The sequence below is a fragment of the Mesoplodon mirus genome (assembly GCF_964341445.2).
Source record: "Mesoplodon mirus genome assembly, chromosome: 4".
Lineage (NCBI taxonomy): Eukaryota > Metazoa > Chordata > Mammalia > Artiodactyla > Ziphiidae > Mesoplodon > Mesoplodon mirus.
The window spans coordinates 126,685,737-126,711,082 of NC_138979.1; the positions used below are offsets into that span (position 1 = coordinate 126,685,737).

At 39.7% G+C, this 25,346-nt stretch overlaps 1 protein-coding gene across 4 annotated transcripts in view; it reads right to left on the minus strand.

Moving 5' to 3' along the window:
* The window catches only part of SLC25A21 (solute carrier family 25 member 21), a 501,423-nt gene that overhangs the window by 54,799 nt on the left and 421,278 nt on the right, over positions 1-25,346 (minus strand). Inside the window, exons 4-6 of one of the 4 annotated variants that reach the window (XM_082618617.1) lie at positions 19,899-19,965; positions 5,200-5,259; positions 419-526 (exon numbers count right to left, since the gene is read on the minus strand). In XM_082618617.1, coding sequence (XP_082474743.1) covers positions 419-526; positions 5,200-5,259; positions 19,899-19,965 — 235 coding nt within the window. The remainder of the gene's footprint in view (positions 1-418; positions 527-5,199; positions 5,260-19,898; positions 19,966-25,346) is intronic. The other 3 variants (XM_082618618.1, XM_082618619.1, XM_082618620.1) reach the window with 3 other exon arrangements.

The window sequence follows — 25,346 nt, forward strand, 5'->3', positions numbered from 1 at the left end:
AATTTTTTTTTTAAAAGCACAGCAATATTATCATCCTAGTGGTTTTTGCTATAGTCTATTCTAGTAAAATGTGAAATAGAAGTTCTGCCAAAAGTACAGAAAACATTTCCAAACAAGTCATTATAGATTACATTACAACTCTAAAATAAAAATGTCTAAACATGTGTTTGTCTATTAGACTTTTTTTAAAATTAATTTTTATTGGAGTATGGTTGCTTTATGGTGTCCATCAGACTTTAGTGCATTTTTGTTAACGCTTTCCTTGTGGAAGAAATTTGACTTTTTCTTATGCTACTTCCTTAACAATAAGTTACTATGGCTTTAACAAGTGGCTATGGGCTGGGTTCATAATTTGACGTTATATTCTGAAAAATAATTTTTATATTCCATCAACAACAGGAAAACATTAAATGATTACCTCTGCAAATTTGTTCCGATTGGCTTGCAAGCCAACTTTTACTACCTCAAAAGGGTTGACCACAATGGCTTCTGTTAGTCCAGATCCCAATCCAGCAATGATAAAGGTCTAGAAAAATTAAGTCAATCAATACTTTAAAACGAGTCATCATGTGTATGGGGTTAAACATCCTACTCATTACACTATGCAGCTGAATGTTATAATGAGAATGGAGAAACTCACATAAATGCACCATATACCATTACTAAACAGCTTTAGATCTTGATTAGATGCTGACAATTCATGAAGAAGAAATTACAGAAGCCACAAACCACATCCTAACAATTCAAAATAAAATGTCAAAGCCCCATCAACAATGACTTTGTCCTTTAATGAAAAGAAAGGTTGTTTTACTTATTTAAGGTGGATACTAAAACATCTGCACATGTAACAACTAAAAGAGAGTTTGACTCAAAAAAGGAGAGCTTCATTTTTAAACATCTACTTAAATACATTTATTGAGCATATAAGAAATTCAAGGAGGAGAACCACAAATAAAATGCTTATAAAAAGCTAAATTTCAGGGGCTTCCCTGGTGGCACAGTCGTTGAGAGTCCGCCTGCCGATGCAGGGGACACGGGTTCGTGCCCCGGTCCGGGAGGATCCCGCGTGCCGCGGAGCGGCTGGGCCCGTGGGCCATGGCTGCTGGGCCTGCACGTCCGGAGCCTGTGCTCCGCGGCGGGAGAGGCCACAACAGTGAGAGGCCCGCGTACTGCAAAAAAAAAAAAAAAAAAAAAAAGCTAAATTTCAGGTAACCAAACAGTATAGCCAAAAATATTTAAATGTATAGCCATATTCTTAAGAGTCATTATTCTAGGAAATTAAGAAACAAAAAAAACAGTTTAAAATTAATCCTTTATCTGTCTTTTTAAACTGATAATTGCCCTATTCTTCTAGAGCTAGAAGCTGAGGAATAAAAGTTGAGGTCAGAGATAAACAGGTTGTCTTGAAGGGCTCAGATAAAATCTAGCACATTTATCAGAAGGTGGCTGTGTATCAGGTTCTTATTTGTTATCTGTTAAGAACTTCTGCAGTAGGAAAGAACAATTTTCTAGAATTTTCCACTGAGTAGAATGCTTAAAGGATTTTCAGAAACTTTGAATCAAAAATAACCACAGGGCTTCCCTGGTGATGCAGTGGTTGAGAGTCCGCCCGCCGATGCAGGGGACACGGGTTCGTGCCCCGGTCCGGGAAGATCCCACATGCCGCGGAGCGGCTAGGCCCGTGAGCCATGGACACTGAGCCTGCGCGTCCGGAGCTTGTGCTCCGCAACGGGAGAGGCCACAACAGTGAGAGGCCCGCGTACCACAAACAAAACAAAACAAAACAAAACCCACAACTATTAAAACACACACACACACACACACACACACACAAACACACACAGCAGGAAAACAAAATGAAACAAAGCCTCAAACCTTCAAAACAGATGCTGAAAAAAATAATTCCTTGGTGCTGAAGCTCTAATTCCAGGGGAAGAGGTAATACTGTATACAACTAGGGGGGAAAAAAGTCAATGAAGAGTAAAGAAGAGAAGCTCTTATTCGGAGTCTCTAATTTATTCAGAGTAGGAGACTAAAAGAGAAAAGGGAGAAATGAATGTTCTATAACCTTAGAAGGGGAGGCAATGTGGAACCAGGGCAGGATCCAGAGCCAGGAGGTCTGGGTTTAGGTTCTGGTTTTGCCACTTTATTGGCTGTGTGACCAGAGATGCCATGTACAGTAGTTTGGGCACAAAGGTGCATGTGGAGGCTGAAATCAGCCTTCACCCTACTTGCCAAGCCAGAAAGGCATCAGTCAGGAGAAAGGGGCACCTTTTCATAATCCACACATAAACGCCATGTGTGTTAGCTGCAGCTCTGTGTTTAAATCACTGAGTCTTTTAAAGAAGATGTGGTACATATATTCAATGGAATGTTACTCAGATATTAAAAAGAATGAAATAATGTCATTTGTAGCAACATGGATGGACATGGAGACTATCATACTAAGTGAAGTAAGTCAGACAGAGAAAGACAAATATCATATGATATCACTTACACACAGAATCTTAAAAAAATGATACAAATGAACTTATTTACAAAACAGACTCACAGACTTAGAGAACGAATTTATGGTTATGGGGGGGGAGGTTAGGGGAGGGGGATAGATTGGGAGTTTGGGATTGACATGTACACACTGCTATATTTAAAATAAAATCCCTTTGCATGAAAAAAAATCACTGTATCTTTTATAAGCCACTGTTTTCTCATCTGTAAAATGGAGACAACAATATCTAATCTTTGATTTAATAAGGTTATTATGAGGGTCAAAATAATGTGTGAAGGCCTTTTGTAAAGTGCTGTACAAAACCATTGTAACTGTTGCACGACGAGGAAAATGGGATTGTATACAGATTCTAGGAGACAGGGAATAACTAATGATGCTTTCCTTTCATGCCCCTTTATTACAATTTTAAACATATTTGTATAGGGTAACAGACAAAATATTTTATTCATTTACCTCAGACTTCCATCATGGAATCCAAAGGCAGAAAAAAAAAATACTAGTCCCAAACTCTTCTGACTGAAAAAGCTAAAATCCAGATGTTCAAGTTTTTATTACTATATGCAATCTTCCAAGTAATTCACTTTTTTGTTCTTCTATAAAACTCAGCTACATTTGCTGTCAGAACTAGTGTTCAGCAGTCCCTTGTCAAAAGAATTGATCAGCTATCAGCAGATCATGTTACTCAGATTGTTCCAGAGACCAGCGGTAACTGTTGGGTCCCCAGCCTCCCAGGCTTTTCACGTGAGAGCACCAGGGGACATTTAATGGCTGTTTAAGTGTCTAGCTGTATCAAAAAGAAACTGTAATAAATGAGTTCAAGAAAAGAGAAAAACTATACAGTTTGCATGAATTCGGTGAGAGGAACTGAAGTAGCCAAATGCTTTTCTGTTTGAATTCTCAAGACAGAAGTGCAGTCTCTCACATGGTACCAATGCTTGACACAGGATCAGCCACGGCCCTCTGGAAACTGTATTTTACTGTCCTTTGCTAGGAAGTTTTTTTTTTTTTTTTTTTTTTAGAATTGGCTTCTTCTTTTCTTTAATTTGTTTTTTTTATTTTTGGCTGCATTGGGTCTCCGTTGCTACGCGCGGGATTTCTCTAGTTGCAGAGATGGGCTACTCTTCATTGCAGTGCACAGGCTTCTCATTGTGGTGGCTTCTCTTGCTGCAGAGCATGGGCTCTAGGTGCGCGGGCTTCAGTAGTTGTGGCTCGCAGGCTCTAGAGCATAGGCTCAGTAGTTGTGGCGCACATGCTTAGTTGCTCCGCAGCATGCGGGATCTTCCCGGACCAGGGCTTGAACCCGTGTCCCCTGCATTGGCAGGCGGATTCTTAACCAGTGCGCCACCGGGGAAGCCCTGCTAGGAAGTTTTTAATCCTTTTTTTTTTTTTTTTTGCGGTACGCGGGCCTCTCACTGTTGTGGCCTCTCCCGCTGCGGAGCACAGGCTCCGGACGCGCAGGCTCAGCGGCCATGGCTCACGGGCCCAGCCGCTCTGCAGCATGTGGGATCCTCCCGGACCGGGGCACGAACCTGTGTCCCCTGCATCGGCAGGCGGACTCTCAACCACTGCGCCACCAGGGAAGCCCTAATCCTCTTTTTAACAAGATGTTTTCAAAGTAAAGGGAGACAGTCAGGGAAGACACTGAGGAATTAAAAAAAAGTCTCAGCTAATTTCAGGACTCGTGCTACCACTTCTCCTTCCATGAGAGGCCGCTTCACAGCCCCCCAGCAGGAGGCTGGACCAGAGGTTTCTTTGTCACAAAACAAAGTGACACTATTAGGTTTCTTAATTGGATCCTTCCTAGAAAGGGAGTATGTATGATTTTTTAAATAGCAGCTACTTCTTCTTAATGAATCTTTAGAAATAAAGTAATGAAAGAGTTGAAGCTCAGAACTCTGCCCCTCTGGCTGAGTTCTAAGGTGCATTCCAGCAGGTAAACTGGGGGATTTTCCTGGACGTTGGAAGGCACATTGCCAATTGGAGGGCCAATACAGATTTAGTTTAGTTTTGTTTTGTTTTGCTTTGCAGGTTTGGGGGAGAAATTAGTGCATTGGCTCTCTCTGGGGCTCTCGCTGCACGCATATTGATAGAACCTATTTGGTCAATATTATTTAACTTGTTTTGTGAAAAGCAGCGAAATCACGAAGAAGGAAAGGAGTGGCATCGGCAAATGTTCAAATCACCAAATGACTTTCATGTAATAGTTGAGATGTATCATCGTAAGATCACTGTTCTCCCCAACTATAAAAGGCCCCTCAGCCTGCATCTGACCACAGAGTGACCTGAGGTCCTATACTTAATACAGCTTGAGCAAAAGCTGCAAAAGTGACCTGTTAGGAAATAATTTTAGGTACAGTGACTTTCACATAAATAGATATGTGCAGTATGTATGTAAACATACGCATGTTTTGGCTTCAAAAGAGTCTTTGACAAATGTACTCTTTATATTCTTGACCATATCTCATATGGGCCTTTCCACACATATCATTATTATCATAAATTAATCACTGGGAGCTATAAAATGGCCAAATTGTGAGTTATTAGGAAGATGGCTTTCAACAAGTAGCTGAACATTGAATAACTCCAATTCATATTTTAGTAGCTGAGCCTGGGGAATCAAAAGGGTTTTTGTTTCCAGATTTTGCTGTATGAAATAACACACACACTTAAGTATAATAAATACTCTCACTTACCAATGCTGGTGACAGTGACACATATCCTAGCAATTTCTTGTACTGCTCAAAGGTGAAAAACTGTGAAACAAAACCAAACCCAGAGATTTATAACAATTTCCTGCAACAAACCTTTTAATTGACTCAAATTTCTTTAGTAAATCATTATATTCACCAGCATTCTAAAAAATGATAAACCATCAAACACAGTTTTTAATCCAGTCTTGGGTAGTTGCTATTGAATCTTACTTGAACATTCACATTTTCAAATGCAGCTATAATAACCTACGGAAGAGCTGATGGAATCCTTTATAGCAGTAAATGAACCATACAGCTTCCATTTACCATGACCATTTTCAGTTTCCCCAGACATCAATAGACTCCTTTTTTATGGCAGCGATTCAAAATTATAGGCATAGAGACCTGAAATCTTTGGTCTCCTATGTTTTCTCTATGGCCTGCTTTCCCAGTGAATGCCCAATTTTCTAACCCATTTGTAAAAGACGTACACTTCTCAGCTTTAACTCGCATTTATACTGCTGTGTATCTCTACTGTTCTATGGGATTTCTAAACACTCAGTGATGATGAAGATGCCATGATAAACTAGGGAAGGACCCAACAAGGACATCTAGTCCATCCCCTGCCTGAAAGTAAGACTGTCCTCAACCTCAGTGAAGAAAGAGAGCTGCTTATTCCTCCCTTAAAAATCTGATGATGATGAAGATTTTGTTGGTTCCTTCAGTAGATGATGTTTAATATAATTTTCTCTGTAAATGGATTTCAATGGAGGCAAATCTAATCAATCACTTTGTATAATATGTTCCAAATAAAGTTTTCTCCTCTCTTTCTATATTATACATTTTGGACAACGATCTGCTTGAACATGATGGTTTGCTCCTGGGGTACTCTGTTAGGTAGCTACCAACATCACTGATAAAACACACTCTTAGGTCCTGCTGGGGTCTGATTCTCAAGACCTTAGAAATGGCCTGGGTATTTTATGGTCTTATATGTCTTCTACTCTATTACTTTATAACCCAGTACTATGGGGCAAGAAATAAATATAGATTTGAGAGCCAAATAATATTCTGTTGTTAGAAAGAGGTAGTTCCATGTAAACATGGCTCTCATGAGTCTTTGGGCAGTTCCAGAGTCATTGCATCACCAGATAGATTGATTCTCTTGAAGACTCAGGAACTATTTTTGTGCTATGTTCCTTTAGACCAACTATGGATGTAGATTTCTGTAGAACAGGAATTCATTCATTCACTCATTCAACAAATATTTATTGGTTCTATGCACTGGGGATGCAGCAGTAAACAAAGAGAAACCCCTGCCTTCTTGGTCTAACATTCCAGTGGTTGGTGATAACCCTGAAACTATCCTAGTGTTCAAATAGTACCACCAGGAGCCACAACACGTTTGATGAGAGATGCACTAGAAACGATTAAAAGGAAAAGGGTTACGATCTTGGGTTTAAAAAATAATTTATTTTTTCTTCCTTTTCATGGTCATCATCGTAATTATTCTTTTATAATCACCCTGTGTGGATTTTGACACAAGCAGCCCTAGGTTTGAATCCTGACTTAGCTATGGAGGCATAGCTTAACCTTTCTAACCCTGAAGAACACAAAACTTCTAGAGTAGTCCTTAAATAAGAGAACTTGAGTAAGATTTCTTGACATTCCTGGCACATAGGAGACTTTCAGAAAATCTTAGTTTCCATTTCCTTTCTTCACTTTGGATACTAAAGGAACCATTGATCCCTCATGTACATGTATCATTCGTGAGAGCTTGCTGTGGTCTAGGAAACATGCTAAGGCCTTTGGATGTGCTACTGCATTTAATCCATACATCACCAGGTAACAGGTTAGAGTACAACCATGATTCCCACTTGTAGATACCTGTCCTGCAGCTAATGAATGGAAGGATTGAGATTTCTCCCTAAGTCTAACTCCAAAGCCTGGGTATGCTCTTAACCACTACACTACACTGTACTGCTCACTGCTGAGCCATGATTTTTAGTGGTTTGGGAAGAGGTTCTCTGTGCTAGAGTTTTCTTTCTGCTGAGGTCTTCCTGCCTTCCCTGACCTCGGAAGCTGAGTCCCTTAAGGCAGAAGATTTCAAACTTTTCTGACCACAATCTACTATTTACCATATTTACCATAATCTATTTACCCAGCACAGGCGCACATGCACATGTAGTACGCACTCATATTTATAACTGAAACAAAACATTGCTGTAAAACAATGTTTAGCTCTTCACTATGTGTAATGCATTCTGTTTCTACTCTATTTCATCAAAAAATTTTCTGGTGAACCACTACATCTAGTGACCCATCAAATTGATTTCAGGACTCACAGGTCATGACCCATACTTTGGAAACACTGCTCTAAGGGGTCTATGTGGGTTCGGGAAAGTTCTGGGAGATGATGGACCTCACAGAATCCCTCACTACCTTGTTCCTTTCCAGTGTGAGGATGCATTTTTTTTTCCTTCCATGACTTTCTGTCATGACATAGAATTAAGGAACAAACTGAGATCTCAAAGGAGAAGTGTGGGACATAGACTTGACCTGTCACTCTAAGCAATTCTCACAGGCAATTCCAAGTCTACACTTTGGGGCAATTCTAGGCTTTTCATTTCCCTATCTCTAAAACTGTTTAAAAAAAACTACCACCAGCTGGTTGGTACTCAACAGCAGTCTGGCTGAAAGATTCTGGTGAATGGCTAGGATGAAGTGATTCAGGTTCCTGGGAATAAAGAAGCCTCACAGATCAGAGATAAGTTGCTAATGTATTAAATTCAAAAGTAACGAACAGGGACTCCCCTGGTGGCGCAGTGGATAAGACTACGCGCTCCCAATGCAGGGGGCCTGCGTTCGATCCCTGGTCCGGGAGCTAGATCCCACACGCATGCTACAACTAGGAGTTTGCATGCCACAACTGAGGAGCCCGTGAGGTGCAACTAAGGAGCCCGCCTGCTGCAACTAACACCCAGCACAACCAAATAAATAAATAAATATTAAAGAAAAGTAGTGAACAATTTATATTACATATTCTAATAAGCAAATAGTGCTTCAAACTAAAAATTAAAAAATCTTGTTTTAATTTCTACCTTTGCAACCAAAGTCTAATTTACTGAATATAAAATAAAATATTATCTCAAGAAATGAAATAGTAAAATCTTTTAAATGAATTTTCAATAATAGGAAATAACATAATGTCATTATAGTTTGAAACCAATATTAAATAAAAATATTCATTCATTCAACAAATATTTACTGGATGCCTCCCATGTGCAAAGCTTAGAAGACATTATATTACAACTATATTCTTAAGAACTAGTAGATTAGTTGTTACTTTAATTCCTTTCTATACAGCACTACTCTTTTACTTCCTTCATGATATTGCTTTTTTTTTTTTTTTTTTTCTGGTACGCGGGCCTCTCACTGTTGTGGCCTCTCCCGTTGCGGAGCACAGGCTCTGGATGCGCAGGCTCAGTGGCCATGGCTCACGGGCCCAGCCGCTCCGCGGCATGTGGGATCTTCCTGGACCAGGGCTCGAATTCGTGTCCCCTGCATCAGCAGGCGGACTCTCTCTCAACCACTGTGCCACCAGGGAAGCCCCCTTCATGATATTTATTAATATTTCTCATCCACAACACTAGTTAGTGCAGAGATGTGATAAAGGTACCCTATCACATAAGACATGAGGTTACACTCTAAGGATGAAATTAGGTGGGTCAACGTGTAATAATGTTACCTACCTAGAGTCATGCAAATGTGTGACTAATGAGTTTTGAAAACATTCGTAGTCAGTCAAGGCTTTGGGAACCTTGAATATAAAATCTTGAATCCAAATTAATATGCTATATATAACCTATAAAGTGGAAGCTTGAAATTAGTAGTCTGGTTGGATTTATCCCAGGAAGAGGGGCTGGACCTTGGGGACAGGCTGTGTGGTCCCTGGAGAAGTGTCAAGTTGTGCTTCGGCAGGGGAGGTGGGTACAGTTTGCCTGGGTGACCCAGGCCTCCGGACGGCACTTACCCCTTTGCTTTCATCCACGCTCACTAAGCAGTCTGATCACTAAACTGACCACCCAGATCGTCTATTCTGGGAGGCAGTTAAATTACGTGGAAACAGTTTGATCCATTTGGGTTTTACTTTTAACAAGTGGGACCTGAGCAGTGCTCAGACTAGTGTTAACTATTCCGCAATACAGAGGCAAACACCTTCTGGGTACCCCTCTCAATACCTGTGCATTTCTTCTCTTTTTTTTTGCATTACAATTTTTTTTAAACATCTTTATTGGAATATAATTGCTTTACAATGGGGTGTTAGTTTCTGCTTTATAACAAAGTGAACTAGCTATACGTATACATAAATTCCCATATCCCCTCCCTCTTGCGTCTCCTTCCCACTCTCCCTATCGCACCCCTACAGGTGGTCACAAAGCACTGAGTTGATCTCCCTGTGCTATGTGGCTGCTTGCCACTAGCTATCTAGTTTACATTTGGTAGTATATATAAGTCGATGCCACTCTCTCACTTCATCCCAGCTTCCCCTTCCCCTTCCTCGTGTCCTCAAGTCCATTCTCTATGTCTGCATCTTTATCCCTGTCCTGCCCCTAGATTCTTCATAAACTTTTTTTTCTTTTTGAGATTCCATATATGTATTAGCATACGGTATTTGTTTTTCTCTTTCTGACTTACTTCACTCTGTATGACAGACTCTAGATCCACCCATCTCACTAGAAATAACTCAATTTCATTTCTTTTTATGGCTGAGTAATATTCCATTGTATATATGTGCCACATCTTCTTTACCCATTCATCTATTGATGGACACTTATGTTGCTTCCATGTCCTGGTTATTGTAAATAGAGCTGCAATGAACATTGTGGTACATGACTCTTTTTGAATTATGGTTTTCTCAGGGTATATGCCCAGTAGTGGGACTGTTGGGTCATATGGTAGTTCTATTTTTAGTTTTTTAAGGACCCTCCATACTGTTCCCCATAATGGCTGTACCAATTTACATTCCCACCAAGAGTGCAAGAGGGTTGCCTTTTCTCCACACTCTCTCCAGCATTTATTGCTTGTAGATTTTTTCATGACGGCCATTCCGACTGGTGTGAGGTGATACCTCATTGTAGTTTTGATTTGAATTTCTCTAATTATTAGTGATGTTGAGCATTCTTTCATATGTTTTTTGGAAATCAGTATATCTTCTTTGGAGAAATGTGTATTTAGGTCTTCTGCCCATTTTTGGATTGGGTTGTTTGCTTTTTTGATATTGAGCTGCATGAGCTGCTTGTTTATTTTGGAGATTAATCCTTTGTCAGTTGCTTCATTTGCAAATATTTTCTCCCATTCTGAGGGTTGTCTTTTGGTCTTGTTTATGGTTTCCTTTGCTGTGCAAAAGCTTTTAAGTTTCATTAGGTCCCATTTGTCTATTTTTGTTTTTATTTCCATTTCTATAGGCGGGGGGTCAAAAAGGATCTTGCTGTGATTTATGCCACAGAGAGTTCTGCCTAAGTTTCCCTCTAAGAGTTTTATAGTGTCTAGCCTTATATTTAGGTCTTTAATCCATTTTCAGTTTATTTTTGTGTATGGTGTTAGGGAGTGTTCTAATTTCATTCTTTTACATGTAGCTGTCCAGTTTTCCCAGCATCACTTATTGAAGAGGCTGTCTTTTCTCCATTGTATATTTTTGCCTCCTTTATCAAAAATAAGTTGACCATATGTGTGTGGGTTTATCTCTGGGCTTTCTATCCTGTTCAATTGATCTATATTTCTGTTTTTGTGCCAGTACCATACTGTCTTGATTACTGAAGCTTTGTAGTATAGTCTGAAGTTAGGGAGCCTGATTCCTCCAGCTCCGTTTTTCTTTCTCAAGATTGCTTTGGCTATTCGGGATCTTTTGTGTTTCCATAGAAATTGTGAAATTTTTTGTTCTAGTTCTGTGAAAAATGCCATTGGTCATTTGATAGGGATTGCATTGAATCTGTAGATTGCTTTTTTTTTTTTTTTGTGGTACGTGGGCCTCTCACTGTTGTGGCCTCTCCCGTTGTGGAGCACAGGCTCCGGACGCGCAGGCTCAGCGGCCATGGCTCACGGGCCTAGCCGCTCTGCAGCATGTGGGATCTTCCCGGACCGGGGCACGAACCCATGTCCCTTGCATCGGCAGGCAGACTGTCAACCACTGCGCCACCAGGGAAGCCCTGTAGATTGCTTTGGGTAGTACAGTCATTTGCACAATGTTGATTCTTCCAATCCAAGAACATGGTATATCTCTCCATCTGTTTGTATCATCTTTAATATCTTTCATCAGTGTCATAGTTTTCTGCATGCAGGTCTTTTGTCTCCTTAGGTAGGTTTCTTCCTATATATTTTATTCTTTTTCTTGCAATGGTGAATGGGAGCGTTTCCTTAATTTCTCTTTCAGATTTTTCATCATTAGTATATAGGAATGTAAGAGAGTGCATTAATTTTGTATCCTGCTACTTTACCAAATTTATTGATTAGCTCTAGTAGTTTTCTGGTAGCATCTTTAGGATTCTCTATGTATAGTATCATGTCATCTGCAAACAGTGACAGCTTTACTTCTTCTTTTCCTATTTGGATTCCTTTTATTTCTTTTTCTTCTCTGATTCTGTGGCTAAAACTTCCAAAACTACATTGAATAATACTGGTGAGAGTGGGCAACCTTGTCTTCTTCCTGACCTTAGTGGAAATTTTTTCAGTTTTTCACCATTGAGAACGATGTTGCTGTGGCTTTGTCATATATGGCCTTTATTTTGTTGAGGTAAGTTCCCTCTATGCCTACTTTCTGGAGGGTTTTAATCATAAATGTGTGTTGAATTTTGTCAAAAGCTTTCTCTGCATCTACTGAGATGATCATATGGTTTTTATCCTTCAATTTGTTAATATGGTTTATCACATTGCTTGATTTGCATATATTGAAGAATCCTTTCATTCCTGGGATAAACCCCACTTGATCGTGGTATGTGATCCTTTAAATGTGCTCTTGGATTCTGTTTGCTAGTATTTTGTTGAGGATTTTCGCATCTATGTTCATCAGTGCTATTGGCCTGTAGTTTTCTTTCTTTGTGACATCTTCGTCTGGTTTTGATATCAGGGTGATGGTGGCCTCGTAGAATGACTTTGGGAATGTTCCTCCCTCTGCTATATTTTGGAAGAGTTTGAGAAGGATAGGTGTTAGCTCTTCTCTAAATGTTTGATAGAATTCACCTGTGAAGCCAATTGGTCCTGGGTGGTTTGCTGGAAGATTTTTAAATCACAGTTTCAATTTCAGTGCTTGTGATTGGTCTGTTTATACTTTCTATTTCTTCATGCTTCAGTCTCGGAAGGTTGTGCTTTTCTAAGAATGTGTCCATTTCTTCTAGGTTGTCCATTTCATTGGCATATAGTTGCTTGTAGTAATCTCTCATGATCCTTTGTATTTCTTCAGTGTCAGTTGTTATTTCTCCTTTTTCGTTTCTAATTCTACGGATTTGAGTCTTCTCTGATTTTTCTTGATGAGTCTGGCTAATGGTTTATCAATTTTGATTATTTTCTCAAAGAACTAGCTTTTAGCTTTACTGATCTTTGCTATCATTTCCTTCATTTCTTTTTCATTTATTTCTGATCTGATCTGTATGATTTCTTTCCTTCTGCTAACTTTGGGGTTTTTGTTCTTCTTTCTTTAACTGCTTTAGGTGTAAGGTTAGGTTGTTTATCTGAGATGTTTTTTGTTTCTTGAGGTAGGATTGTATTGCTATAAACTTCCCTCTTAGAACTGCTTTTGCTGCATCCCATAGGTTTTGGATTGTTGTGTTTTATTGTCATTTGCTTCTAGGTATTTTCTGATTTCCTCTTTGATTTCTTCAGTGATCTCTTGGTTATAAAGTAGTGTATTGTTTAGCCTAAATGTGTTTGTGTTTTTTACAGATTTTTTCCTGTAATTGATATCTAGTCTCATAGCATTGTGGTCACAAAAAATACTTGATACAATTTCAATTTTCTGAAATTTAACAAGGCTTAATTTATGGCCAAAGATATGATCTATCCTGGAGAATGTTCCATGAGCACTTGAGAAGAAAGTGTATTCTGTTGTTTTTGGATGGAAAGTCCTATATATATCAATTAAGTCCATCTTGTTTAATGTATCATTTAAAGCTTGTGTTTCCTTATTTATTTTCATTTTGGATGATCTGTCCATTGGTGAAAGTGGGGTGTTAAAGTCCCCTACTATGATTGTGTTACTGTCGATTTCCCCTTTTATGGCTGTTAGCATTTGCCTTATATATTGAGGTGTTCCTATGTTGGGTGTATAAATATTTACAATTGTTATATCTTCTTCTTGGATTGATCCCTTGATCATTATGTGGTGTCCTTCTTTCTCTCTTGTAATAGTCTTTATTTTAAAGTCTATTTTGTCTGATATGAGAATTGCTACTCCAGCTTTCTTTCGATTTCCATTTGCATGGAATATCTTTTTCCATCCCCTCACTTTCAGTCTGTATGTGTCCCTAGGTCTGAAGTGGGTCTCTTGTAGACAGCATCAAATGGGTCTTGTTTTTGTATCCATTCAGCCACTCTAGGTCTTTGGTTGGAGCATTTAATCCATTTACATTTAAGGTAATTATCGATATGTATGTTCCTATTACCATTTTCTTAATTGTTTTGGGTTTTTTTTATTGTAGGTCTTTTCCTTCTCTTGTGTGTCCTGTGTAGAGAAGTTACTTTAGCATTTGTTGTAAAGCTGGTTTGGTGGTGCTGAATTATCTTAGCTTTTGCTTGTCTGTAAAGGTTTTAAGTTCTCTGTCAAATCTGAATGAGATCCTTGCTGGGTAGAATACTCTTGGTTGTAGGTTTTTCCCTTTCATCACTTTAAATATGTCCTGCCACACCCTTTTGGCTTGCAGAGTTTCTGCTGAAATATCAGCTGTTAACCTTATGGGGATTCTCTTGTATGTTATTTGTTGCTTTTCCCTTGCTGCTTTTAATATTTTTCCTTTGTATTTAATTTTTGATAGTTTGATTAATATGTGTCTTGGCATGTTTCTCCTTGGATTTATTCTGTATGGGACTCTCTGCATTTCCTGGACTTGATTAACCATTTCCTTTCCCATTATAGGGAAGTTTTCAACTATTATCTCTTCAAATATTTTCTCAGTCCCTTTCTTTTTCTCTTCTTCTTGTGGGACCCATATAATTCAAATGTTGGTGCATTTAATGTTGTCCCAGAGGTCTCTGAGACTGTCCTCAATTCTTTTCATTCTTTTTTCTTTATTCTGCTCTGTTGTAATTATTTCCACTATTTCACTGACCCTTTCTTCTGCCTCAGTTATTCTGCTACTGATTCCTTCTAGAGAATTTTTAATTTCATTTATTGTGTTGTTCATCATTGATTGTTTGCTCTTTAGTTCTTCTAGGTCCTTGGTAAACGTTTCTTGTACTTTCTCCATTCTATTTCCAAGATTTTGGATCATCTTTACTATCATTACTCTGAATTGTTTTTCAGGTAGACTGCCTATTTCCTCTTCATTTGTTTGGTCTGGTGGGTTTTTACCTTGCTCCTTCATCTGCTGTGTGTCTCTCTGTCTTCTCATTTTGCTTATCTCACTGTGTTTGGGGTCTCCTTTTTGCAGACTGCAGGTTTGTAGTTCCCGTTGTTTTTGGTGTCTGACCCCAGTGGCTAAGGTTGGTTCAGTGGGTTGTGTAGGCTTTCTGGTGGCAGGGACTAGTGCGTGTTCTGGTGGATGAGGCTGGATCTTGTCTTTCTGGTGGGTAGGACTGCGTCCGTTGGTGTGTTTTGGGATGTCTGTGACCTTATTATGATTTTAGGCAGCCTCTCTGCTAATGGGTGGGGTTGTGTTCCTGTGTTGCTAGTTGTTTGGCATAGGGTGTCCTGCACTGTAACTTGCTGATCGTTGAGTGGAGCTGGGTCTTAGCACTGAGATGGAGATCTCTGGGAGAGCTTTCACTGTTTGATATTATGTGAAGCCGGGTGGTCTCTGGTGAACCAATGTCCTGAACTCGGCTCCCCCACCTCAGAGGCACAGACCTGACACCAGGCTGGAGCACCAAGACCCTGTCAGCCACACGTCTCAGAAGAAAAGGGAGAAAAAAAAAATAAATAATAAAATAAAATAAAGTTATTAAAATAAAGAATAATTATTAAAAATTAAAAAGCAATAAAAAAAGAAAAAAAAACGAAAGAATGAAGAGAGCAACCAAACCAAAAAACAAATCCACCAATGATAACAAGCCCTAAAAAGTATAGTAAAAAAACAAAACAAAACAAAAAAAACAACACAGACAGACAGGACCTAGGACAAATGGTAAAAGCAAAGCTATACAGACAGAACCACATAATGAAGCATACACATACACACTCACAAATAGACAAAAAGGAAAAAACATATATATCGTTGCTCCCAAAGTCCACTGCCTTAATTTTGGGATGATTCGTTGTCTGTTCAGGTATTCCACAGATGCAGGGTACATCAAGTTGATTGTGGAGATTTAATCTGCTGCTCCTGAGGCTGCTGGGAGAGATTTCCCTTTCTCTTCTTTATTTGCACATCTCCTGGGGTTCAGCTTTGCATTGGCCCCACCTCTCTGTGTAGGTCGCCTGAGGGCGTCTGTTCCTGCCCAGACAGGATGGGGTTAAGTAGCAGCTGATTAGGGGGATTTGTTCACTCAGGCTGGGGGGAGGGAGGGGTACGGAATGTGGGGCGAGCCTGCAGCGGCAGAGGCTGGCGTGACGTTGCACCAGCCTGAGGCCCGCCATGTGTTCTCCTGGGGAAGTTGTCCCTGGGTCGCGGGACCCTGGCAGTGGCGGGATGCACAGGCTCCCAGGAGGGGAGGTGTGGACAGTGATCTGTGCTTGTACACAGGCTTCTTGGTGGCTGCAGCAGCAGCCTTAGCATCTCATGCCCGTCTCTGGGGTCCGCACTGATAGCCACAGCCCACGCCCATCTCTGGAGCTCATTTAGGTGGTGTTCTGAATCCTCTCTCCTCGTGCACCCTGAAACAATGGTCTCTTGCCTCTTAGGCAAGTCTAGACTTTTCCCGGACTCCCTCATGGCTAGCTGTGGCGCACTAGCCCCCTTCACGACGTGTTTACGCAGCCAACCCCAGTCCTCTCCCTGGGACCTGACCTCTGAAGCCTGAGCCTCATCTCCCAGCCCCCGACCACCCCGGCAGGTGAGCAAACAAGCCTCTCGGGCTGGTGAGTGCTGGTCGGCACTGATCCTCCGTGCGGAAATCTCTCCACTTTGCCCTCTGCTCCCCTGTTGCTGTGCTCTCCTCCGTGGCTCCGAAGCTTCCCCCTCGCCACTCCCCATCTCCGCCAGTGAAGGGGCTTCCTAGTGTGTGGAAACTTTTCCTCCTTCACAGCTCCCTCCCACTGGTGCAGGTCCCATCCCTATTCTTTGTCTCTGTTTTTTCTTTTTTCTTTTGCCCTACCAAGGTACTTGGGGAGTTTCTTGCCTTTTGGGAAGTCTGAGGTCTTCTGCCAGCGTTCAGTAGGTGTTCTGTAGGAGTTGTTCCACATGTAGATGTATTTCTGATGTATTTGTGGGGAGGAAGGTGATCTCCATGTCTTACTCTTCTGCCATCTTGAAGGTCTCTACCACCCTGTGCATTTTGAGGCCTCCCAGTTTGGCTGGTGGGAACAGACACTGCTCCCAGCCCCATATGACTGCCCAGCGCTGATCCCTCGAATCCTTTGGACGGCTGTTTCCAGCCCTTGCTCATTTCCTCATATGTGCTCAGGTCAGCTGAATACTTGAGGCATCCCTCTGCAGACCTTAGTGTCTCTCTCTGTGCAGCTCTCTCCTTCTCTGGTGCTATGGCCTGCAAACTCTAGGTGCCTTGCCCTCCCTGGCCTCTCACCTCCTTCTCAACCCAGGGAGTCCACTTGTTGAGGGAGTCAACTGGACTTCTCCCGTGTGTCCCTGGAAACTCTCTCAAGCCAGTGAGCTGGGGCAATCCATAGGGCTCATCTCATTTGTTTTCCATCTCAGGTATGACTCTCCCTCCTTGTCTTATGTCCAGTGTCTTAAAAATTGTGGTTTCATATATGTTGTTCATTTTCTGTTCTTGCTGTTTCAGGCAGGAGAGAAAATCTGGTCCCTGTGACTTCATCTTGGCTGGAAATACAGTGGTGAACAAATAAACTTCACAGTATATCAGTATAATCTTTCATGAGTTTGGTTAGCATTAAGCAGTCCTTGAGAATCTGACCATGGAATAATGGTGTTCCTGGACCTGTGAAGCTCAAGACTAGATCCTGGAACCTGGCACGTTGTTCCTGCCATCCCTGAGTAAACAGCTGGTCTCTTTCTGAGGTCTTCATTTCCTTTTGCTAACTACAATACTAATTCTGTCTTCATTTGTGAAAGGGGAAGTTTCACTTATTTAGCATAAATGAATCTTATTATTTTAATGATGAATCTCATTTCAAAGAATAAAGTACAGAAAAAACAACATTATCTGTTTCTAGGCATTGTCTATTTATATACACACACACACATAATATTCAGAGAGCATATATACATATGTATGTGTATGTATATATCTATGGTCTCTAAATATTTTTTCAAAGTAAACTTCGATGACATACAATGAAGCAGTTTATGATGTATGAAACGGTTGCAATCAGATGATCATTTTCCTCACAAATCCTAAGATAAAGTATCTATAAAATGAGTGCTTTCATAAATTGTATTGAAAAACTAGTGCTATCCATCTGGCAAAGATACACTAAACTCGAAGTTATACTTAAAAAGCCAACGTACTTACCATATGTCTCAATAATTTTAAGGTAAAATCTACTTGAAACAACATGTCTGGGACACATACACCATATCCAGTTGCCCAAAAGTTCATCTGTTAACCATTGTTCTGGCAGGGAGCATTGCTTTTTTTAAGTAGAGACTAATTCAGTTTTGTAAAGCTCAAGTTTTTTTTTTTTTCTTCTGTAAAAGACTGTTCAACATTGATAAACCTTAATCCTCTTAAAGTTTAAATTGTCTCCAACATACAGTATTAAGAAAAAATATTCCATGGAAAACTAATTATAGTTTACTTTATTTATACACGTAAAACTGAACAAATGAATATATTATTCCATGGAGACAAAGTGACTTTCCTTTTGAACAGGAACTATGCTCTGTTTGTTTACTTGGGCAATCTTTTATCAAGTGAAGCCATTTCATAATTCAACTCAGCCCTCTTGTGTACTTTGGTGAACTTTTTCCAGATTGTCTATTGCGATTCAGATCCTTTTCTTTTCTTTTTTTTTTTTGATTCAGATCCTTATAATCAAATTTGTATTGAAGTAATAATATAAAATCACAAAAACTATGGCAATGAAGAGGATGAATTTACAGAGAAAGCATGTTTTAAAGCTCTGCTTTCTGAATTCTAGACCTGAATTAAATCCTATTAAATCACCATTTTCACAGGATGTAAAAGTTTGGTGTCTGTGTATATATGTTGGGGTTTTTTTAATCATAATTTTTAACTCAGTCACCCTCTTAATTAACTGATATAAGTATATAAGCTGTTTTTCTTACCTTTCAGGAATGTTGGGAATACAAATTGAGTAATGTATGTGAAAAAAGCTTTATGTCATTAGCTGGAAAGGAAGTCTTTCAGTCTAAGTTTATGTTATCCTTATTATGGAAAGACAAAGCCATATTTGGTGATGTCAGTGGTGTGGGGGGAGGGGCAATGCCAGTCAGAGCCACTGGGATCAGGACTTTTGTCTGAAAGAACTTATAAAAGTGCAATCAGATTTAGTTCTTTCTCCCCGGAGGTCCTGCTAGATCTCCATGTTCTTATCCAGATACCGAACCAGCAGGTAGTACATAAACGTCCATAGTTATAAGATTATGCAGAAGCCCCATAGCACAGGGAGATCAGCTCGGTGACCACCTAGAGGGGTGGGATAGGGAGGGTGGGAGGGAGACGCAAGAGGGAGGAGATATGGGGATATATGTATATGTATAGCTGATTCATTTTGTTATACAGCAGAAACTAACACCCCATTGTAAAGCAATTATACTCCAATAAAGATGTTTAAAAAAAAAAGAATGGAAATCAGTGTAGTGGAAGTAATGATTTTGTGAAAACCAGAATAGAGAATTTTAACAGAGGAGACCAGGGGGAAAAATGAAGTTAGCACACCAAATAAATGTGCTATATGAGAATCATACACAAAGAAATATAATGTTTTAGTGTGCTCTGTTCATAAAATGAGACTGATTTAAGGAGAAAGGCTTTTCTACCTCGCCTCTCTCCTCTCCTCTCCCTCTCTCTTTCTTTAATAATTATTGCTCCAAAGGCAAAGTTATAGATTGCCTTGAGAAAAAGTCCAAGCTCTTTTGTGGCTGCTGTGGTTTGATTACATGAATTTCATTCACCACTGTGCTTTTTGTATAATTTCCCCATTAGAAGGGAATGCCTTTACCTGGAAAAAAAATCCACAAATCAATATAGCAATATTTGAGAGACTGACCAAGTCTAATTATGATAAAAATTGTTACAATTTAAAAAATTTAAGATTTTTTAAAATTTTAGAAGTTTTAGGATTTTATGTTTAATTTCCATTAAGTCCCATAGTTTACGGTGGGATGTGTTGATGCTGAAGTTCTTACTACAGTCTATTTTCAGTTGGTGGGAAGGCATACAATGTTTACCTTCACTGCTCTTTTTGGTGTTTCAGCCAAGATGGGTGGCAGAATTCCCTTGTAAAAACCGAACAACCTATTGGAGAAATAAAAAGATTTATATAAGTAAGGGAATTAGGAAACAGGTGATTGTGCCATTGTTTATGGGTAAAGCAACTAATCTTAAAGTATTCCCAATTATTCAATGTAGCACATCAGTCATGAAATCTTCCTTTGTTTTAATTCTAAAGTGAAGAGATTATGAATTCTACATCTATATACTATGACATTCAGAAGAGGAATAAATGATACTGAGACTGGAACCCCTTTGGTAAGTTGCTAAACATAATCATGAGTTGTACGTTAAAGCTAAAGTCAGCCCTCCTTAATCTAAGGAATCTTGAATTTATTTTCCCAGTTGTGTGGTTGGTAGTAGCCTCAAGCTGTCTACCGTCTTGCATCTCCTCCCTGTGGTCACCAAATGAGGTCAGTGCTATACCTAAGCCCACTAGACTGAAACATCTGAGGCTAACCAGGTGATGAAAACCTCAATTTTAGGTTTACTAACACAGGGGATCTAACAAACTCTATGGCTGTGGAACTAGGGCTCCCAGCTCTGTCCTGAATTAGTCATAATTTTTTTAACTTCCTTGGTGGAGATGGAAGGAGGTCAGGGAGGGCTAATTACAGGGACATATGTTGCTGACAGAAGAAATGTCAAACTCCCCTGCTGATATGCAATCTCACAGGGCATGGGACAGCTATTGTTGCCAATATTGAGAGACTCATGGTTACATATTCAGACATTTTTAGGAAAAAAAAGAATGAGTGCCATATGCTTATGATAAGTTTTATAAAAAGTCACCACTTACTTCTCATTAAAATTTAAGATTCAAAATTTTATATTTGTCTGTCCTGGAATCTTTACATATATATATGCTATACCCTCATTTAAACCTGAAAATATTTCAACAGAAGAGAATATTCTGCATAATTTTCTGAGATAATCAGTTTCCCTGGTGAACCCATAAGTGGCTACAGATAAAGGCAGGACTCAACATGTTCCTATTTTAGGATATACATATAATATCCTAGAGAAAGCTGGAGCTTCTCTGATTGACCCATCAAACTTCACTCCAGCTCCCTTATTTGGGTTCTGCTTCTAGCTGAGCTTCTGGAACAATAACATTAAGAATTTATTCAGATTAACCCACTGTGCCACCCAATCCAACATGGTGACCTCTTGCTCTTCCTCAATTCACTGGCTTACACAGCACCCTTCAGTGAGGGAAGCAAAAGGATTTTCTTACAGCTTCTAATTGTTAGTTCCTTGAGGGCTAGGTGTGCACTACAGTGCTTATCCCAGAGTGTTTGTGTGTGTGTGTGTGTGCACGCATGTGTATGTAACCAGGACACAAATATTTGTTAAGATTATGGATTTTAAAAAGAGGAAGAAAGGAATCAAATGATCCCCTGATGTGGGCTTATTTTGCCCAGTATTTTCAACCTAATGAATAGTACTAGCATTTGTATATAGGAAGTAAAGCAGAATCTGCTTTGAAGAACTATGGGAATTCATGAATTCCCCCCACCTCCTTTCCATTCCAACTACTGATGCCTGAAATTCACTTGTAAAACGTAAATACTCTTTGTCATTTAAATTTCATTATAAATTAATTATTATATAATTTTCAGCATGAGAGTGACTAAGCATAGGTTTGGTCTTCCTAAAAGATAAATGTGATTTTCCTGAATAGAAGTTCTATATTTATAATAAAAGACATTATTAGTTCTGTTCTTCTTGGGCTGATTTTTTCCCATCTGGAAGATTATGTCTGGTTATAGGGGGGAAACAAAGAAGAACATTTAAGTAAGTAAAGCTTTTAGGACAGAGTGTCCTGATTAATAGAGGTACTTGAAATCCCATACAATGGAGAACAGATATAGGTCGAACAGTTGCTCAGCCTGGAGAAGAAAGAGCTTAGGGACAAACATGATGGATCTTTTGAAAAATGAGCATGTAGGAAAGAGATTAGACTTTTCTGTTTGCTTCCAGGTGGTAGAACTAGGACCAACAGGTTCAAGCAACAAGGAAAGACACATTTTTGGCTCAGTGGGAGCTTAATACAAGGAAGTACTTCTAATAATCTGAACTATCTGAAGATAGAATGGACTCTTGAAAAGTGTGAGTTCCTTTTGGTATGTGGTCAAGTGGTCTGGATGGCCACTCATCATGGATGCCAGAAATGGACACAGAAATGAAAGGATTTGAGGGACCTCAAGCTTGGTTTACTCCAATCCTCAGATTTTGTTATTCTAAGAAAAAGAACAAGAAGACATGGTAAAGCACTTTTCTGAAGAGACAAACTCTGCATTACTTTAAACTTTTGCCTAACGTGGAGCACTGCTTCTCTGGAGGAGGACAGAAGTCTTATAAGCAACACAGAAGGTCTTCATTTTAAAAATGATGAGAGAAAATATTAAAAAGAGGTGTAAGGCAGGAGGGAAGAAAGGCAGCTGGGAGAACCATAAGGATTTAATCTGAAAAGAGCTGGGAGGTCCAGAGCCCTCTGCTTCATGTTGGCGATGCTTCCTTGATGCGTCCTCTTTCTCCTCTCTCTGCTCTGCTCCTTTCATGTGCAATCATCTTCCCCTCCCCCACCAGCTCCAGCCATCCCACCATCCTGAACTCTCTAATGAGGAATGAAGAGCTTTAAAGGGAGATTCTCAAGGACCATGGGCAGCGTTTGCTGGCAAATGGGAAGCTAGAACTATGTATTTCCTTGCATTATTTTTACAGTATATCCATGCAATATTGGGCAACTATGGAATAGCCAGGCTGGCACCTCTTCTGCTGAGAATTGCCCCACCCAATTTTTTTTAAACCACTGGAACCAATGTATTAGTACAATATGATACTGCTATTAGGCAGTGGTTGACTGGGCATCTCGCTAAATGGATCCAAGTGGTATTCTGCCTCTGTGCCCCAGTTAATCTGACCCAAGCAGTGCTTTTCTCCAGGATTTTGGAATTAGAATTGAAAAGGTGAGCCTCACTCTGTGTGGTTGAAGCTCTAAGATATAAAGCTAGAATATCAACAGCAGTCATGTTTTCTGTCAATCTGCAGTGATAAGAAAGAAGGAAGCCATCATTCAGGGAAACAAAGAAGAAAGATAGAGAAGTTCTGATACTGTGAGTGTGATCCTGCTGCCAGGATTTCTTTAAGCCTAGTTACACCTTGACCCTTCTTAAATACTGACATTTCCCTTTGCTTTTGATCCTTTGAGATACCCAGTAACATTTATAATAAATTTCTTTATCTCCTTACAACCCAAAGTCCCAGATCAGGAAATTGGTCCCTACAGCAAAAGTGGCTGCTGCTGTACCTCTGTACCATGCCCTCTTCCTTGAAAAGCCTTTGGTCAGGTAAGAGTGGCACTTGGGCCAATCCAAAGAGTCACACCCAAAATGTGAGCAAGAATGCAAATCAAAACTACAATGAGGTACCACCTCACACCAGTCAGAATGGACATAATTAAAAAGTCTACAAATAATAAGTGTTGGAGAGTGTGTGAAGAAAAGGGAACCCTCTTATACTGTTGGTGGGAATGTAAATTGGTGGAGTTATTATGGAAAACAGTATGGAGGTTCCTCAAAAAACTAAAAATAGAGTTGCCGTATGATCCAGCAATCCCACTCCTGGGCATATACCCAGACAAAGCTATAATTCGAAAAGATACATGCACCCCTATGTTCGTAGCAGCACTATTTATAATAGCTAAGGCATGGAAACAACCTAAATGTCCATCGATAGATGAATGGATAAAGAAGATGTGGTATATATGTACAATGGAGTACTACTCAGCTATAAAAAAGAATGAAATAATGCTGTTTGCAGCTACATGTATGGACATAGAGATTATCATGTAGCGAAGTAGTCAGAAGGAGAAAGACAAACACCATATATCACTCATATGTGGAATCTAAAATATGACATGAACATATCTATGAAACAGAAACAGACTCATAGGCAGAGAATGGACTTGTGGTTGCCAAGGGGGAGAGGGGGTGAGGGAGGGAAGAATTGGGAGCTTGAGATTAGCAAACTACTATTTATAGGATGGATAAACAACAAGGTGCTACTGTATAGCAAAGGGAACTATATTCAATATCCTGTGATAAACCAGAATGGAAAAGAATATGAAAACAAATATATATTGATATATGCATAACTGAATCCCTATGCTGTACGGCAGAAATTAATACAACATTGTAAATGTAAATCAACTATACTTCAACACAATTTTTTTAAAAATGTGAGCAAGAGAATGTGGGTAAGGCCTCAAGCTGATGACATATTTTTCTGACTTGGTTAGAAAATTACTGGAAGTTTTCCTAATGTAAAGTAGGATATACAGATTCTAAAAAACCAAAAGAACTTGTAATGTTTTATGAAGAAGATACTTCTTTTTTTTGGCTAAAGAACTGATGTTTGTACTCACATGCACTGTTCATTCTGCCAATTTTTTCTGTGTTCATGTAATGTTGGCTTGAAATACAGAGCATATAGCTTACCAGGACAATAAACAGGGAAGTTAAGAGATTTGTGACACCCATATCAACATGCTTTATCCTGCTTACTTCCCAGGACATTCAGTCGACTCCCTGAATGAATGGAAAGTGAGATTCTAATGTCTACTGGAAAGACAGTAAAACCGCCACAGTGTTTTTTTGTTTGTTTGTTTGTTTGTTTTGCTGTACACGGGCCTCTCACTGTTGTGGCCTCTCCCGTTGCGGAGCACAGGCTCCAGACGCGCAGGCTCAGCGGCCATGGCTCACGGGCCCAGCCACTCCGCGGTGTGTGGGATCTTCCCAGACCAGGGCACGAACCCGTGTCCCCTGCATCGGCAGGCGGACTCTCAACCACTGCGCCACCAGGGAAGCCCCACCACAGTGGTTTTAAGTTTTGACCCACATCAAGCCAACCGGAGAACTCTTTGGAAGACACAGAAGAACCAATGCAAGACCTCCCATAAAACTGTTGTATGAACTGTATGGAAGCCCTCATATCATTTCTCAGAGTTGTTTCTTCTAAAAGTTGTGAGTTCGATTTTAACTATCCTGTGTAGGGAAATGTTAACTTGGATGTGTATAGACTTTTGTTGACATTGTTATAAGTAAAAATAGTCAAATTTGTTGAATGCTTAATACGGACTAGCCACTCTGTTAAGAATAAATATATGAAGGCATATGGACATATTTAATCTCATCCAACTCTCACAACAATCCTTTGAGGTAGCAATAATTATTTTCTTCATTTTGCAGGTGAAGTCTGTGAGCCTATCACTACCAAACAGGGGACGGCAACTCAAATCAAGTTCCACTGTCCTCACAGTCTCTTTCTTTGACCACTGAGCTGTAAAGGTATTGTAGTTTTTCTTAAAATAAAATCATTTTTACAAACACCTTTGAAAAGTC